This window comes from Capsicum annuum, chromosome 4 (assembly GCF_002878395.1).
Source record: "Capsicum annuum cultivar UCD-10X-F1 chromosome 4, UCD10Xv1.1, whole genome shotgun sequence".
Taxonomy (NCBI): domain Eukaryota; kingdom Viridiplantae; phylum Streptophyta; class Magnoliopsida; order Solanales; family Solanaceae; genus Capsicum; species Capsicum annuum.
The window spans coordinates 223065180-223081378 of record NC_061114.1 but is presented as its reverse complement, the minus strand read 5'-3'; the positions used below and the strand labels follow the sequence as shown (position 1 = coordinate 223081378).

At 30.3% G+C, this 16199-nt stretch overlaps 1 protein-coding gene across 2 annotated transcripts; it reads left to right on the top strand.

Annotated features, from left to right (window-relative positions):
* Positions 1-1465: 1465 nt before the first annotated feature.
* Positions 1466-6516, top strand: LOC107867154 (protein DCL, chloroplastic). 2 transcript variants are annotated; one of them, XM_016713283.2, is made up of 3 exons: positions 1466-2079; positions 3533-3647; positions 6000-6516. In XM_016713283.2, exons 1-3 carry the CDS (start codon positions 1694-1696, stop codon positions 6174-6176), a joined length of 678 nt encoding a protein of 225 aa, XP_016568769.1. In that variant the 5' UTR covers positions 1466-1693; the 3' UTR covers positions 6177-6516. The 2 variants fall into 2 exon arrangements, with proteins under 2 accessions (XP_016568769.1, XP_016568770.1); XM_016713284.2 differs by having other exon boundaries at positions 1519-2079; positions 6004-6516.
* The last annotated feature ends 9683 nt before the right edge of the window (positions 6517-16199 follow it).

Sequence of the window (16199 nt, the reverse complement as noted above, 5' to 3'; positions counted from 1 at the left end):
AATACATAAATCAAAGGTGATAAAACAAGATAGGTTGAGCCTAACCCTTCAAACTAGTGCATGGACGTACAAGTAAATTAGGTATAGTGAACAAGCTTCTAGTACTAGTTCCTAATCTTAAACCAATTTCATATAGTTGGTATTAATGTTGATATTGTTATCGGTCCTGAACCGGAGGTTTACTAGAAACATTCTCTCTATTTCATTGAGGTAGTGGTATGATTTGCGTACACTTTACCCTTCCCATTACGTAGGAATACGCTGGGTATCTTCTTGTTGTTGTAGTATTAATGCTCATCCCATTGAGAGGTCTATTTCATATCTACTTCCTTTATATGAACAAAGAATTTTTTTTTTCGTATTTGAATCCCATATAATCAAGAATTTTATTTACCTTAAGGCATCCCATTAAGAATATAAGGGATGAAAAATAAATAAATAAATAAATAAATAAATACATCATTTGCCAGGCTTATTCAAGCTAATACTTGCGTATATACCTAACTTTTATTGTTTCACATAAAGCAAAGTATATGATATATTCTATTTATTGTACATAAATGACGTGGTATAGAAAGATAATTTGATATTGTTGGCTTGCTGCACTTGAAATCTAAGGTGATAAACTTACTGAAATAGAAAAAGAGATGAAAGTTCGATGTAGGATTAAAAGTGCACCAATTTTATAATTAAGTAATATGGAGGATGATTATTGTTCACCTTCGAGGTAGGGCAAACTTTGCCTGCATTTTACTCCTTCGATTCTTTTTACTTGTCATATTATTTTTTTTTAGGTGAATGTATATTAAGTGAGTCAATGATATAAATTCCGTACACTTTTCCCTTCTTAGACTTCATTTTATGGAACTACACTAGATGTGTTGTTGTATGTATATTAACTTACCAACTTTTAAGATGAAAAATTTAATATTTTAAATTAAAAATTTAAATGGTTGAAAAATATATGAAAAATGCTATAAGTTGCAATTCATCTCATATTAATATGATGAAAAAAAATTATCTTAAATTGTTTGCCAAAGTTAATATAAATTGACCTTAAAAAGTTTTTAAAAAATGATAAGTAAAATGTAACGGAGGAAATATCTTCTTTATACCCCACGTTGTGGATGGTTAAAATTTACATGCACCGGATGTATACACCAAGCCAATAATACAAGCATGACATGTGTTTGAATTTAGTGTTCATGTAAATTAATCATAGTTAATTAATAAGTGATTTACTTAATTTAATTACTTAATTATGATAAAAGAAATATTAATTTAATGTATATATCGGGTGCATGTAAATTTTTTACCTTGTTGGATTACACTGCCTATTGGAGGACTATTAACGTTTCAAAAAAAACAAGGATGACCTTGAGTTTAATAAGCTCAAAAATAAGGGGATATTTTAGACTTTTTCTCTAATATAACAAGACCCGAATTGAACACCCGATATCCAAATATCCAAAATCCAAGCCCGCCCAATAATAAAGCGGTCAGCTTTACTTCGTTACACTTATCTTCTTCTTTAACTAATAAAGCAGCAGTGAATTTTGAGCTGTGCACATTACTTCACCACGATACCAAATTCTCCTCCTTCGATTCTTCACACTTGTTGCTAAAAAAATGTTGAATAGTGAACTTGGACAATAAACTCCATTAACAGAACCTTTTCGAATTCCTCCCAAAAATGGCTTCAATTTGCTCTTCAAATTTCCACTTGTTATGCAAAAACAATCCTAATTCTAGCACTATATCTCATCACTTAATACTATCTCCTTCTTCATTCTCCTTCTCCCGTTGTGGCGGTTTGCGGTTGTGCCATTGCTTGGCGGTGAAGACTGGTTCAGAAGGCGGAGGGATACACAGCGATAAAGCGGAGCTGTTGAGGAAGCCGGTGATTTCTACGGAGTTGGAAACGGCGTCTGGTAAGGAGGAGTTGGTGAAGGAGGATTCGGACGATGAATTGGGGAAAAAGGGAGGAGATGGTGAGGGTTGGGTGGATTGGGAGGACCAAATTTTGGAAGATACGGTGCCGCTTGTTGGATTTGTTAGAATGATTCTTCATTCTGGAAAGTAAGTGAACAATTTTTGGTTCTAGAATTTGTTTATGTTAGAGTTTTGTACTGATTCATATAGAGTAAATGGTGAAAAACACATCTAAAGTATCTGAACTATCACGTGTGCGAGTTTCCTTCATGAACTATATACAATTGTTTATTAAAACACAGTTAAACTATTAATTGTTTGAGCTTCATACATGAACTTTCAGGTAGGAAAAGTGAATAGTTAATAGTTGAAGTGCGTTTTTATATATAGTTGGTGATAGTTGAGATAGGAAACTCGCACACATGATGGTTCAGGTATGAAACTCAAAAAAAATGGGATACTTTAGATGTGTTTTTCACCTTAACTCATATGCTATGTGTGGGAGTTTTATCTCGAAAACTAGGATCCATGTGGATTTTCAATGTAGAGGCTTTCTACTGCTGCTTCACGTCACTTCCCAATTTGAAAAAACTGTTGTATGAACTAGTATTAAATAAAAGGGAACTTTAAATGCAGTAAATGCTCATTCCTTGTTCTGGGTGCCTCCTCCATGCCTAATGAAATCTGTTTATTCAATAGCAAAGGGAAATTAAATTGTAAATAAGTTTGATTTAAACGTGTGATGCTCATAACCATTTCCAGATGCTCTGGAATGGAGCGTTAGATCCCTCATAGACTAAAGATTGACAATGTTAAGCTGCTCCAAGCAAATGGACATATTTCTGTTTGGAGCTTTCACCCAGTGAAATTTTTATATCTTCTGCTTCAGCAATTCAGACCATGAGTGGTCTGCCAAATCTTCTCTTATAGCTTTGCAGATATACGGATACAGGCAATGAACTATGTTCGATTAGTTTCACAATCTCTGTAGGTCAAGTTGTTATGTCGGCATCCTCTATAAATAATTTGTGTCCTCACGGGAAAGCGGCTACTTTTTTCGTAATAATAGTAGTAGTCAAATCACAGTAGAGACTGCCTTATCTAGTTAGGCAATATTTGTCCTTATGACAAGGTTATAAACTTCAACTTCTCACAGTGCGAAAACATTTGGTAAATGTTGACATCTGGTTGATGAATAGTGTCGTGGAGGAAGTGACCCTTTGAACTTCTCAATCGAGTATCATATTGTTTTGCTGGTATTGCAAAACTAAAGAAATTATCTTGGATTTTGGGTTATGGGTAACCTTTCTAAGGTTAAGTTGGTTGTCAATCTGTTTTCACCCCTCTTCTTTTTCTTTCATTAGAGTTGTGATGAAGATAAGATAGTTGTCAACCTCTCTTTGATTGGTTTATTCTACACATAGGTACTTGCGTCAATGAGATGTCATGTTGTCAACAAAAAAACGTAGTCTCATAGTTTTGAACCCTCAGACCCTGTATGTTTACTATGTTTACTTGATAAAAAATGTTTTAGCTTTTCCTACAATCACCCGTTAGAAGACATTGATATAATTTCAGTTGCTCAATCTACAACTTGCAGATATGCAGTTGGCGATAGGTTAAGTCCTGAACATCAGAGAACTATTCTACAAAGGTTGCTTCCATATCATCCAGAATACGACAAGAAAATTGGCCCTGGAGTTGATCACATTACTGTATGTCATCCCATTCCTCTTTGCTTCACTTACAGATCTGCCTGCATTTTGTTTTCTCACGTCACATCTTTTCCTGTTCACTTTGGATCTTTTTTGTTTTGGGTTTACCTTCTAAGTGAATGCGGCTAAAGATCTTGGTATACTCTCTAATATTTGCTTCGTGTGTAAATGCTTGTATGTTGTGTGACATGCATTTTTCCTCAATATATTCAAAACTTGGCAATCCAATAATATATTTTTAATGTGTAAAACTTCATATTAAAATGTACTGTAAAACATCTGCTGTAAAACATCTGTTCTAGCCTTGGTTGACAGAGTTACTTTTGTTGCTGGTGAGGTGGAAGGTATCCGTTGGAATTAGTTGCGTACAAGTTGGCCCGGACACCACGGTTATTAAAAAAAATATACCGTAAAAAGTTTGTTTCTTATTAGGCACTTGGTTTGATCTCCTCCATCTCTCAACGCACAAATGCTTTTTCTTGACTATCATTCTCAACGCACAAATGCTTTTTCTTGACTATCATTGAAGTTGAAAAAATATATGAATATGTTCTAGAGTTGAATAAACAAAGTGAATGTAGTAAACTTGGGCATTTCAAATGCCGTAACATTTGGTTTAGGAATTGTGGGCATTCGAGTTAGGGTATAGACATAGTTAAGTGGGTATAGACAGATTATTAGTTCGACTTCAATGGCATCCATTTTTTTTCCACACTCGTTAAACTAATGTTTGATCATAGATTTTGGATCAGATTTTGAAACTTAACTCATATATTTGCTTTGGGTTTTGAAAATCTGTCCTCAAAATTTTTTTGGATCCTTTTTTTGAGAGAAATTTCATTTTCACCCACGAGTCGTGTCGTTGTTGTCAGTGCTGGAATAGCTTTAGCCGTTCTTCGTGTCTTTAAGCAGACACTATAAATTACATATTTAGACAATCGACTAAAATAATTAGATTCATTAACCAAATATACAAAAATTATACAAACTATTTTATACCAAAAGTATATATTTCAAGTATAGCATACAACGATATATTGCGTAAGTTATGTATTTGACCTATTGGTTTATTGCGTAAGTTATGTATTTGACCTATTGGTTTAGGAAAAAGGCTCAACACGGAAATCCGCCAAATAATTTGAGATTTGTAAAATTCATAAACAATTTGAGATTTGTAAAATTCATAAACAATTGGAGAAGCCTCAATATATAAGTAGCATAAAGCCAAAATTTAGAAAGGAGGTCTTATGTTCATTTAATGATTTTCTTATATATTTTATTTGATATTCATTTTTATAAATTAATAAAGGTAGCTTAAAGCCAAAATTTAGAAAAGAGATCTTATATTTATTTAATAATTTTTATATATATTTCATTTGATATTTATTTTTATAACTTCATATATACATGATATGTATTTAATCATATCATGGTTTATGATAATCATTTTTTTTAATTGAAAGTTTAATAATTTGTGTAATGGACATTAGTAGGCATATATAAGTTATTGTATGTCACACAACATCACAAGTATTTAGATCTTAGACATGTTCTTATTAAATTTAGTTTTGAAAACTTTTTAAAATTCACTCAGTTGTTACATACACTACTAAAACTATTCTAGAAGTAGTAGGAATATTTAAAAACAGAATTAAGGCTTCACTTGATTGAGTATGACAATTAGAGTATCATTTTTTACTTGTATAATATTTCGTATTGCTTTCAATTACAAAAATAATTCTAAATCATGTATATGGTAGTGATATTTTCGCTTTAGAAGACATTCAAAGTTAAGATAATGTCTTTCTAAATTTAATAGTTTGATGATCTTATTAGTTCGAGCTTGAAATGTCTAAAAAGACACTGGGAGAATTGAAGGAAATCTTGCACAGCCGATATTAAGAACATAATTGAATCAAATTGAAGTAAATTAGATAAAACAAAGAAGTAGAAAGTGACCGCTAATTTAATTGTCTACCACTTTCAATCATAATTACGTCAATCGTATTTTTAGGAAGTAGTAAAACTTTGATTATATGTGCATAATGATTGGTAAAAGATTGACAATAAACTATTAAGAAAAGTTCAATTAACACTAATAAAAAATAAATAATTATTTATATTGATACATAGATAACATGAATAATTTTGTGGCGTTATTTTTTGGAGGCCTAAGGCCACAACTTTAGGAGCTCATAGATTTGTGTTACTCGAGAAAATAATTTTTGATTGTTTTATGTGCTATTTGCAGCAAATAGATTGTACTTTTAGGTCTACAACTTTACATGTTCTTGGGAAGATTTTCTTTTGTAAATTTCATCACATTGTATATTACTTGGTTTTGCTCGACAGGTAGGTTACCATCCAGATTTTGCAAGCTCAAAATGTTTATTTATTGTTCGCAAGGACGGTGAATCGGTTGACTTTTCGTACTGGAAATGCATAAAGGGATTAATTAGAAAAAACTATCCACTCTATGCTGACAGCTTTATCCTCAGGCATTTTCGGAGGCGGAAGCGTAATGACTGAATGTATCATTTGGAACTCATAGCTACCCTGAATTTCATGCAAAGGAAATTCATTTACTATTGCCGAGCACATTTTGCTGTAGTGTCGATCAAATATTTTTGAAGGTTGTGATATAAGTTCGTTTTTATTGGGAGCCTACAGCAACTACTCACTGTAGAATTGCCCTTCCATTTACTTTTGTCTAAAAATTACACTGTAGAATTCAAGTTACTGTACTGATCAAAAGGAATTCAAGTTAGTGTAAGTTTTGCTTCTATAGGCCCAGTCTCATATTATTGCAAAAGAAACATTTTAGCATTTCATAAGTTTTGAAGTGAAAGCTTCCTTTTCCTGCCTTCAATTGTGGCCTTTTATCTGTGTCTCCTCTTTCTTTTTGTCCTACTCTTGCTTTTTGTTGTTCGGTTTTGCAGTTGGGGACTCCTTACTGTGACATTATAGTTGTGTCAAAAGTGTTGCAGTTGATTGGCGTATTCGAGTTTCAACAAAGACAATTTACCGATTCTAGCAAGTGAAATTGCAGTCCAATCTCAGATGGGTTTCAGATTTTAAGAGGACCAAATTTTTTGTTCTATAACTAGACTGAGTCTTGACTAGAATCAAGATAAGAGAACCTGCTATGACTTCCTGCAGAGAATGACAATCGTATTGGACAGAGGGAAGAAATCACCTAGTGTTGTTGTCTCTATTGAGATTAGGGGTGGGCGTTTGGTCGGTTCGGTCTGATTGTTTAATATCGGTTTTCGGATTGACAAAAATGACATCCGTAACCAAATCGAAATAAATTCGGTTTGGTTCGGTTTTTACAAATTCGATTCGGTTATTACGGATTTTTATCTCGGTTTGAAATATTAAAGTAGTTAGCCTCTCTTTTTTCATAACTAAGCATTTAAATTGATAGTTTTTTTTAGAAAAAATATTTTTATCAAACCTGTTTTTCATTTCCAAATATAAATAACTATAAATAACTCAATATGGATGAAACGAAATGAAATAATCATAAGCTTAACATAATACATAACGTCATTAATCATTACATATAATATAACCTTGCATAAATAGTCCATAAAACAGTCCAAAGTCACCAAAATAGTCCATAAAATATTTGAGCCAGTAAAACAATCCATAAATAGCTTGCGGCGTATGCGAATTTGCCGTTAAATGTTAATTGTGAATGTGAATTACTAAATATTATATATATATATATATATAATAAAATATATATATTATTTATTTATTTATAAAATTTTGATTTTTTGGTTTATCCGATTTTTTTTTAAAATCAAAAATCGAACCGAAAAATCAAAATTTTAAAATTACAAACCGAATCTAATCCAAAAAATCCAAACTAAAATTAAATTTCGATTTGGTTTTTCAATTTTTTCGATTTAAACCAAAATATATCTACTCCTAAATTTGAAATTTGTAACTAAGGCCTCCTGATTTTTAATCCAGTCATTGACCACTCGATCACACTATTGATGTTACTAGATGCACATGGTAGTCTTTCCCCATAAATTGTGTGGTGTGTTGTTCACTAAAGCATTAATAACATCCATATGACCTGAGCCTCCAGAATACAACCAATTGGGTATCCTTTTGATATATTAGCTGTAGGTATTATGCCTAACCGACTTGCTAGAAGTGTGTGTATCTATCCTTTTATTGGTTGCCAATTAAGTCAAATCAGGTCAGTTAGAATTTGTAGATCAATCGATCAAGGAAAGACATAATACTAGTTAGTTAGGGACTAATTGTGGATGCAATGATAGCTATAGTGAAAATAAGTATTTTTTCATTTTCGCCAATTAAAATTGTAACGAAAATAAGTATCCTCTCATCTTTAATCAGATCTCAGTTTGACATCTTCCAGTGTTGGACTTACGCTTGGTGTTCCTCCAAGAAACTATAGTCATTTAATATAACACTAATTTAAAAATGTCCCCTTAAAAGGTTTGCACTATGGTGCCTATATTAATATGACATTATCAGATTCACAAATTAAACTAGTGATGAATGACAGTGATAAAAAGTTGGGAGGGAACATTATTATTCATGACGGTAATAATAAGGCATGTTAAATTCAGACACGTAGCACTGCTGCTTATGATATTTCCTGTATAGGCAATTGAGCACTAAAGTTTAAAAATATTTCAGAAAAGGCTAAAAAATATTCCTAAATTATCCGAACTAGCTCAAAAATGTCCCTCGTTAGATTTTTGGCTCAAAAATATCCCTTTAATAAATATTTGGCTCAAAAATACCCCTCCCTCTAACAAAATTTGGAAAAGGATAAAAAATACCCCTGAACTATTTTAAATGGATCAAAAATACCCCTCTGTTAAATATGTGGCTCAAAAATTCCCCTTCCTTAACGAAATTAAATTATTTCGATTATTTCGTTAATTTATATAAAATTCATCATTTAATTTATATTTCGTTAATTTCTTTAAAGATTAAAAAGATGTAAAGTGAAAATACCTTTTTAGAATAAATGTATGTTTATTTTTCAAATCAAATTCAACCAATTTATATTATAATTCAAATACTTTTTTTCATTATCTAATTTTAAAAATTAAAAAAATACTTTTATGTAAAAAAAATTTAAAGTATTAGGATTAAAAAGTTAAAGTTAGGGTTTAATTCAATCGAAATAATTTAATTTCATTAATGGGAGGGGTATTTTTGACCCATTTCAGATAGTTCAGGGGTATTTTTGATCCTTTATCAAATTTCATTAGAGGGAGGGGTATTTTTTAGCCAAATATTTAACGGAGGGGTATTTTTGAGCCAAAAATCTAACAAGGGGCATTTTTGAGTTATTTCAGATAGTTCAGAGGTATTTTTGAGTCTTTTCCAAAAATATTTTTGTTTGCTAATCACTCAGGCATAGAGTTGTCAATATGGATCGACCTAATTTATCCAGGCTACCTAATACAGGCTTTGGAGTTTGACAGATCAGGCTTGGCTGACCCATCAACAAAATAAGCGAGAAAAGAACAAGCCCAATCCATCACATTGTGGGTTGCGGACCTCCATGGATCAACTCACTTTTTGAAATATATTATTTTCATAATCTTAATTTAACTTTTAAATCGTTAATTACATAAATATTTATAATATAATATTACATGAAGTTACTACTTGTTAATCAAGGCTCAAATTTATCAAAAAAATCTTAATAAGCTGTGAAATTAAATAACTTTTGACACCAAATTGAAATCAAATAGAGATGTTGAAAAACAAACGAAATAATTAATGAGTAATAATATAACTAGCTAAATAGCAATATTAACCTTATTTTGTTTTAATTGATCACAATAAAATACAAAGAAATGTCAATATTTAGTCTATTAAAAGTAAAAATGAACTGCTAAAAAAAACTCTCATGGCACTTATGACGTGTTCAACATCGCCACATCATCTACATTAAACATATTCAATTCCTTAAAAAATTTAGTATTTTAATTATTCATATATTTTATAAACATATTTAATATTTAAATATCTATGATGGACTAAATAGACTTTTAGTTTGACCTCTTTTTTTATTCTTAATACTCTATTTTGTTTTTTGATTATTTTTTGTTTGACCCACGGGGCAGTCTAACCCATGTTGCTCAAGTTCCACATGCTAATGGACTTTCAATGGTTGGGCTAAAAAATTTTGTTCTTAAGCGGGTTACAAAAATTATTGTCCAATCCTATCAAATTATAGGTTGATTGGGCCAGCCCAACGGGCATCACCCATATTAATGGCTCCACTCATACCATTTTATTTTTGTTGTCGCTACTTAACTCATATTTTCTACAAGGGATTTATATGCACAGAATAATCCACAATTAACTTTAAATAATTTGATAGATTGTTTGTGTATATTTTCTTCGTATCATTTTTACTTGTCACATGTTACTTTTAAAAGTAAGATTATATAGATTTTGACCACCATTGAGAGTGAAAACGAATCCTATCAATCTAGAGTAAGATGTTTGATCCCAAAGAAAGCGAGATCAATCCAAAATGGAAAAAGGGTCAAATATACCCCTTAATTTTGTGAAAAGGTCCAAATATACCTTCCATTACAAGTTTGGTCCAAATATGCCTTTGCTGTTAAACTTTAGGAGAAAATATACCCCTAAACTTTGCGAAAAGATCCAAATATGCCCTCGATGTTAAAGTTTAAGAGCAAATATACCCATTAACTTTGCGAAAAAGGTCCAAATATACCCTCCGTTACAACCCATAATCCGACCCACCAATTTGGACCAACCCATAACCCAACCCAAATTTTGTTTATCAAAATTTCAATCTTATAATGTTATCGAAATATTTCATCAGTTCAATGACACTTCAAATATTATGTTAATGTTGCATTTTCCTTATTACCAGTGTATTCTATTTCGAATATTGTGTTGATATTGCATTTTTCAAACTTTGGTTTGTTTCCACGTTGTTTGATTTTATCGCGAAGGACTCTAATCAACTGAAATATTTCAAAATAGTTGTAAAATGTGGAAGAATCAGGGACATGGCTTCTCCAGCTGTTTCAGCTCCTAAGAGAGAGACAGACCCAAAAAAAGGATTGTCATATCCGAAACTAAAAATTACACAATTACACAACTTATGTTTTCAATATTACAAAAAATCCCAACTCCCTAAACATATTACAAAAATCTCAACATATACGCAGAATATTATGTATATGTCGGCTATGTTATGTATATTAATAGGGAGAGAGAGTAAAATAATTTAAAAAGTGGTTGATAGTGTAATTACTTATAAAAGGGTTGGTATTTATGTTATTTATACTATCCGAAATAGGTCTTGTTTCAATTTTTGAAAGTAGTATCGACAATTTTTACAACAAACTTCTCGAAGGAAAGAGTAGAATCACTTTAATACACAAATTTGATGCCTCAAGTTACACAGTTAGGTTCGCGGAACAGATTCGTTATTTCTCCTTGGAAGGCTAGATAGACGGAAAGAATGATCCTCATTTAGATGCCTTCTAGAGATATTGTCTTGTTGCTGGAAAAAGTGCCCTCAATGATGGAAAACAAAACTTGGGTCAGTTTATAGGTCGGTCCAAATTGGTGGATCGGGTTCAAGTTGTAAAAGAGTTGGATGAATTTATTTTTTATGATGTGGCAATTATTTGGCTTACGTGGCAATTAAATTTATTTAAAAAAAGAAAAAGAAAAATGGGCTTGTAAATTTCCAGCTAAGCATTTAACATTCAGAGAGGTATATTTGCTCCTAAACTTTAACAGCAATGACATATTTGAGCCAAACTTGTAACGGAGGTTAAATCCTACTATTTTTAGGGTGCAATATAGTAGCTAGAATGATATAGTAGCTAGAATGATGGCAAAAGGTGTAGACTAGAGACAGTAACTAGTTTGAGCTTGATGGTTCTGCAATGTATTTTTCCCAAACTTATTAAACTAATGTTTTATCATTGATTTTGAATCAGATTTTGAAAATTTAACTATAAATATTTATTTTAAAAATATTTTAGGTTTTGAACCAATTTTTAAGAGAAATTTCACTTTCACATGCAATAATTTATATTTTTTACTAAAGAATATTCCTCCAAGGACAAATTACATATTTGACTAATCGACAAAAATAATTACATCCGTTAGCTATATATATATTTCATTTACATCATAAAACAAGACACCAAAAAAAATATTTATTTGATGTTTATTATTTTGATGAACGGGTACAAAAAAAATCTAATTCTCCTAATAATAGATGGATGGACCACAATGAAAAAAAAAAGTCTCATAATTTACCAAAGAATTACCTACCGATCCGAAATGACACACTTATATAACACTCCCCTTCCTCAAATATAATTTCTCATTCCGAAATGACAGACTTATATAACTCTCCCCTTCCTCAAATATAATTTTCTCCTCTAGACATCCAATGAAACAAAAAAATTATCGGTGGCGAAAATGCAACATCTCTTTAACAAAAAAGGCTCGTCATTTCTATTAATCCATGCATTAATTTAGCACATGATCTTGTAATATAATATTTGCAAGTGTCGTGTGACGAATATTTCATTTTTAATACCCAATACAATGAAATAAAAAAAACACCGGTGTATTTTGTCCAAGAACAAATTTCTGTCTTAGAAAAAATATGATCTAAATAAATAGATGGAAAATATTCAATAAAATAGGTATTGTAAAGCCAAAATTTAAAAAGTAGATCTTATATTTATATTTTACTTTTTTATATATATCTTATTTGATATTATTTTTATAAATTTTTAAAATACATGATAATTAATTATATTTTGATTTATGATAGTCATTTTTTTCTATTGAAAGTATAATAATTTGAATAATATATTGTAATACATTAATAGACATATATAAATTATACTTTTTTAATTGAGTGAATTGTTACATATAAACTACTAAAATTATTCTAGTAGTAGTACGGATTTTTTTATTTTTTTTTACTTGCATTAGTATTTTGCATTACTTTTGTTGTTTTTGATAACCTTATACTAATAACAGATACAATATAATTTTATCCAGTAAAGATACGCCAAATGATAATAAATTACTTAATAATTTTATTTTTGTTGTGATTTGAATATGAGATCTCATGATTATCACTAGGTCACACCCTCGAGTGCGTATTTCGCATTACTTCTAATTACCAAATAGCTATAGATCATGAATATCTTATTGATTTTTACATTTTACAAGGCATTCAAAGTTCAGATAATGCCTTTTTATATATAATTGTTTGATGATCTTGTTAGTTTGAGCTTGGTGTCTAAAAAGGCACTCGGAAAATTGAAGAAAATCTTAAAAGTCCATATTAAGAACATAACTGATTCAAATCAACATAAATTAGATAAATCTAAGAAGTAGAAAGTAATTACAAATTTAACTGGCTACGACTTTCAATTATGAATGCATCATTTGCTAAAGAGCTAGGGAGGACGGGCTATTCAACATAGCTATAGGGAACAAAATAGGGTTGCTGATATGATGGCCAAGAAGAGTGCGGAGCTGGACTTTTTTGACAAAACTCATGTGTTTGTAACTCCACCACCTTTTGTATGGGTAGTTTTTTGAGAAGATTTTGCGGGCAACACCCACAGCAAAAATGATTGTAATAGTAGGGTCTCTACGAATAATCACGCTTCTATGTATGCTTTGGAGCCCGACTAAAGCTACTTGTATAAACACTTCTTTTTAATGCATTTCTGATTAACTAAGAAAAAAAAATACGTCAATCGTATTTTTAGTAGTAAAACTTTGATAACAAACTATTACTTAAGAGAAATTCAACTAACACTAATAATGAATACATAATTTTTGGGGCCTAAAGCTACTACTTTAATAGTTTTAGGGTTGTACTGCGCCTGTGGGCCTCGAGTTCGATGAAACTGCAATTGGTCTTAATAGCGGCTCTAGAATGCTTTCTCGTGTTATATTTTTTTAATCAAATTTAAATTTTACTTTTTTAAAAATAAAAAAAAAGTATTACTACTATTATTACTACTTTTCCAAACTATAGAACTCTTTTATGTTTGATTAACCTCTTTCATGAAGTTTAGATTTTGTATGTCTAAAAATTGAATATAACTCTCCTTATTCTAAAACATAATAACATCCTTAATGTAGTTCTGTTTCTAGGGAGGTTTCTTTTGGTGGTTTTTATATTTTTTTAAATATTAGTTTTAATATATAGTTCATTTACCCAAATCATATTAATAATATGATTTTTTAGTATGTTTTTCTTTGTCATATGAATTATCCCATCTATGATTTACAAAATATTAACTTTTGCATGACGCTGTCTCGATTTCGAACCCCAACATCTCGAATTAAAAAAGAGTTGTGAACAACCCACTTGGTATTTAGCATCCTGTGGTGAATTCATTTAACAAGGATGCGCTCCGCACTCCTCCCATGGATTTTTCCTATTTTCCAGTAATAAGAGAGAAACATTTTCAGTAACTTATAGTCCTTTGTTTTAGGATAAGCATCACAAGGGTGTATTGTACGAGCCTTATCTTACATTTCTGTCAGAGGCTGTTTCTAAAGCTTGAACCCGTAACCTCTTAGTCACATAACAACAACTTTATCAGTTACTCCAAGGCCCTTTAGATTTTGAAAGCTCAAGATGTTTATTTATTGTTTGCAAGGATGGTGAATCAGTGGAGTTTTCATACTGGAAATGCATAAAGGAATTCAAATTAGTGTAAGTTTTGCTTATATAGCTCAGGTCTCATTCAAATTAGCATTTTACAAAGTATTGAAGTAAAAGCTTCCTTTCTTACCTTCAGTATTTTTTCCAATCCTTGCTCTCTTCCCATGACCTCTTAGTTGTATCAAAGTGTTGCAGTTGATTGGTATATTCAAGTTTCAACAAAGATTGTTCACCTATTGTAATAAGTAAATTGCAAGTCCAAGTCAGATGACATTTCAGATTTTAAGGCTTATACGGTTTTTAACTCGTCATTGACCACTCGGTTACATCATTGGTGTTACTAGGTGGCACAAATTAGTCGGACAGTACGACTATTAAAAAAAAAAAAATGATAGTCCTCCCAACATAAATTGCATGTTGTGATGTTCTAGGTGTCAAACGGGCCGGGCCGGGTCAACCCGGAACCGACCCTTCCATTTTAATCGGGTTGAGGGCCGGTTAAGGGTCGGTTTTGACGTTAACCAGGCTGGGCCGGGCCAAACAGTAAAAAAATTAAAACCCACCCTAACCCGGCCCACTTAACCCAACCCGATCAAACGCACCAAAACCCGATCAAACCCGGTTAAAAACTGGTCAAACCTGTTTAAAAATAAATAAAAAATCTAATATACACTATATACACTCCAATATACACTATATACACTCCAATATACAATATATATTTTTAAAAAAATATATAAACAATTACACGTATATACGTACCATTCAATATATAATTATATATGACTATACGTACTACTTTAAATAAAACATATGTTATAATAGTATAATATATATATATACACTACAATATATATATATACTAATTTATAAAACATATATACATGTATACGTTAAATATATACTACTTTAGAAGATATATACACATATATATGCACCATTCAATATATATGTACTACTTTAAATAAAATATATACTACAATATACATATATATATATATACAACAATATGTATATATATATAGTTACATACTAATTTATAAAACATGTACACTTGTATACTTTAAAGATATACGTCTATAGAAGATATATACACATATATACGCACCATTCAATATATATGTACTACTTTAAAAAAAGTATATACTACAATATATATACTAATTTATAAAACATAAAGTAATGTATCCGTTAAATATATACGTCTATAGAAGATCTATTCACATATATATACTCTATTCTATGTATATGTAATACTTTAAATCAAATATACTATAATATATATACATTACAATATATATATTTGTATAGTTATATACTAATTTATGAAACATATACACATGTATACGTTAAATATACACGTCTATAGAAGATCCATTCACATATATACACTCTATTCTATGTATATGTAATATTTTAAATGAAATATACTAGAATATATATACATTACAATATATATTTGTATAGTTATATACTAATTTATAAAATATATACACATGTATACGTTAAATATACATGTCTATAGAAGATCCATTCACATATATACACTCTATTCTATGTATATGTAATACTTTAAATGAAATATACTATAATATATATACATTACAATATATATTTGTATAGTTATATACTAATTTATAAAACATATAAACATGTATACGTTAAATATACACGTCTATAGAAGATCTATTCACATATATACACTTTATTCTATGTATACGCACCATTCAATGTATATATACTGCTACTTATAAAATATACTACAGTATATATACATTACAATATATATAGATATACTTATATACTAATTTATAAAACATATACACATGTATACGTTA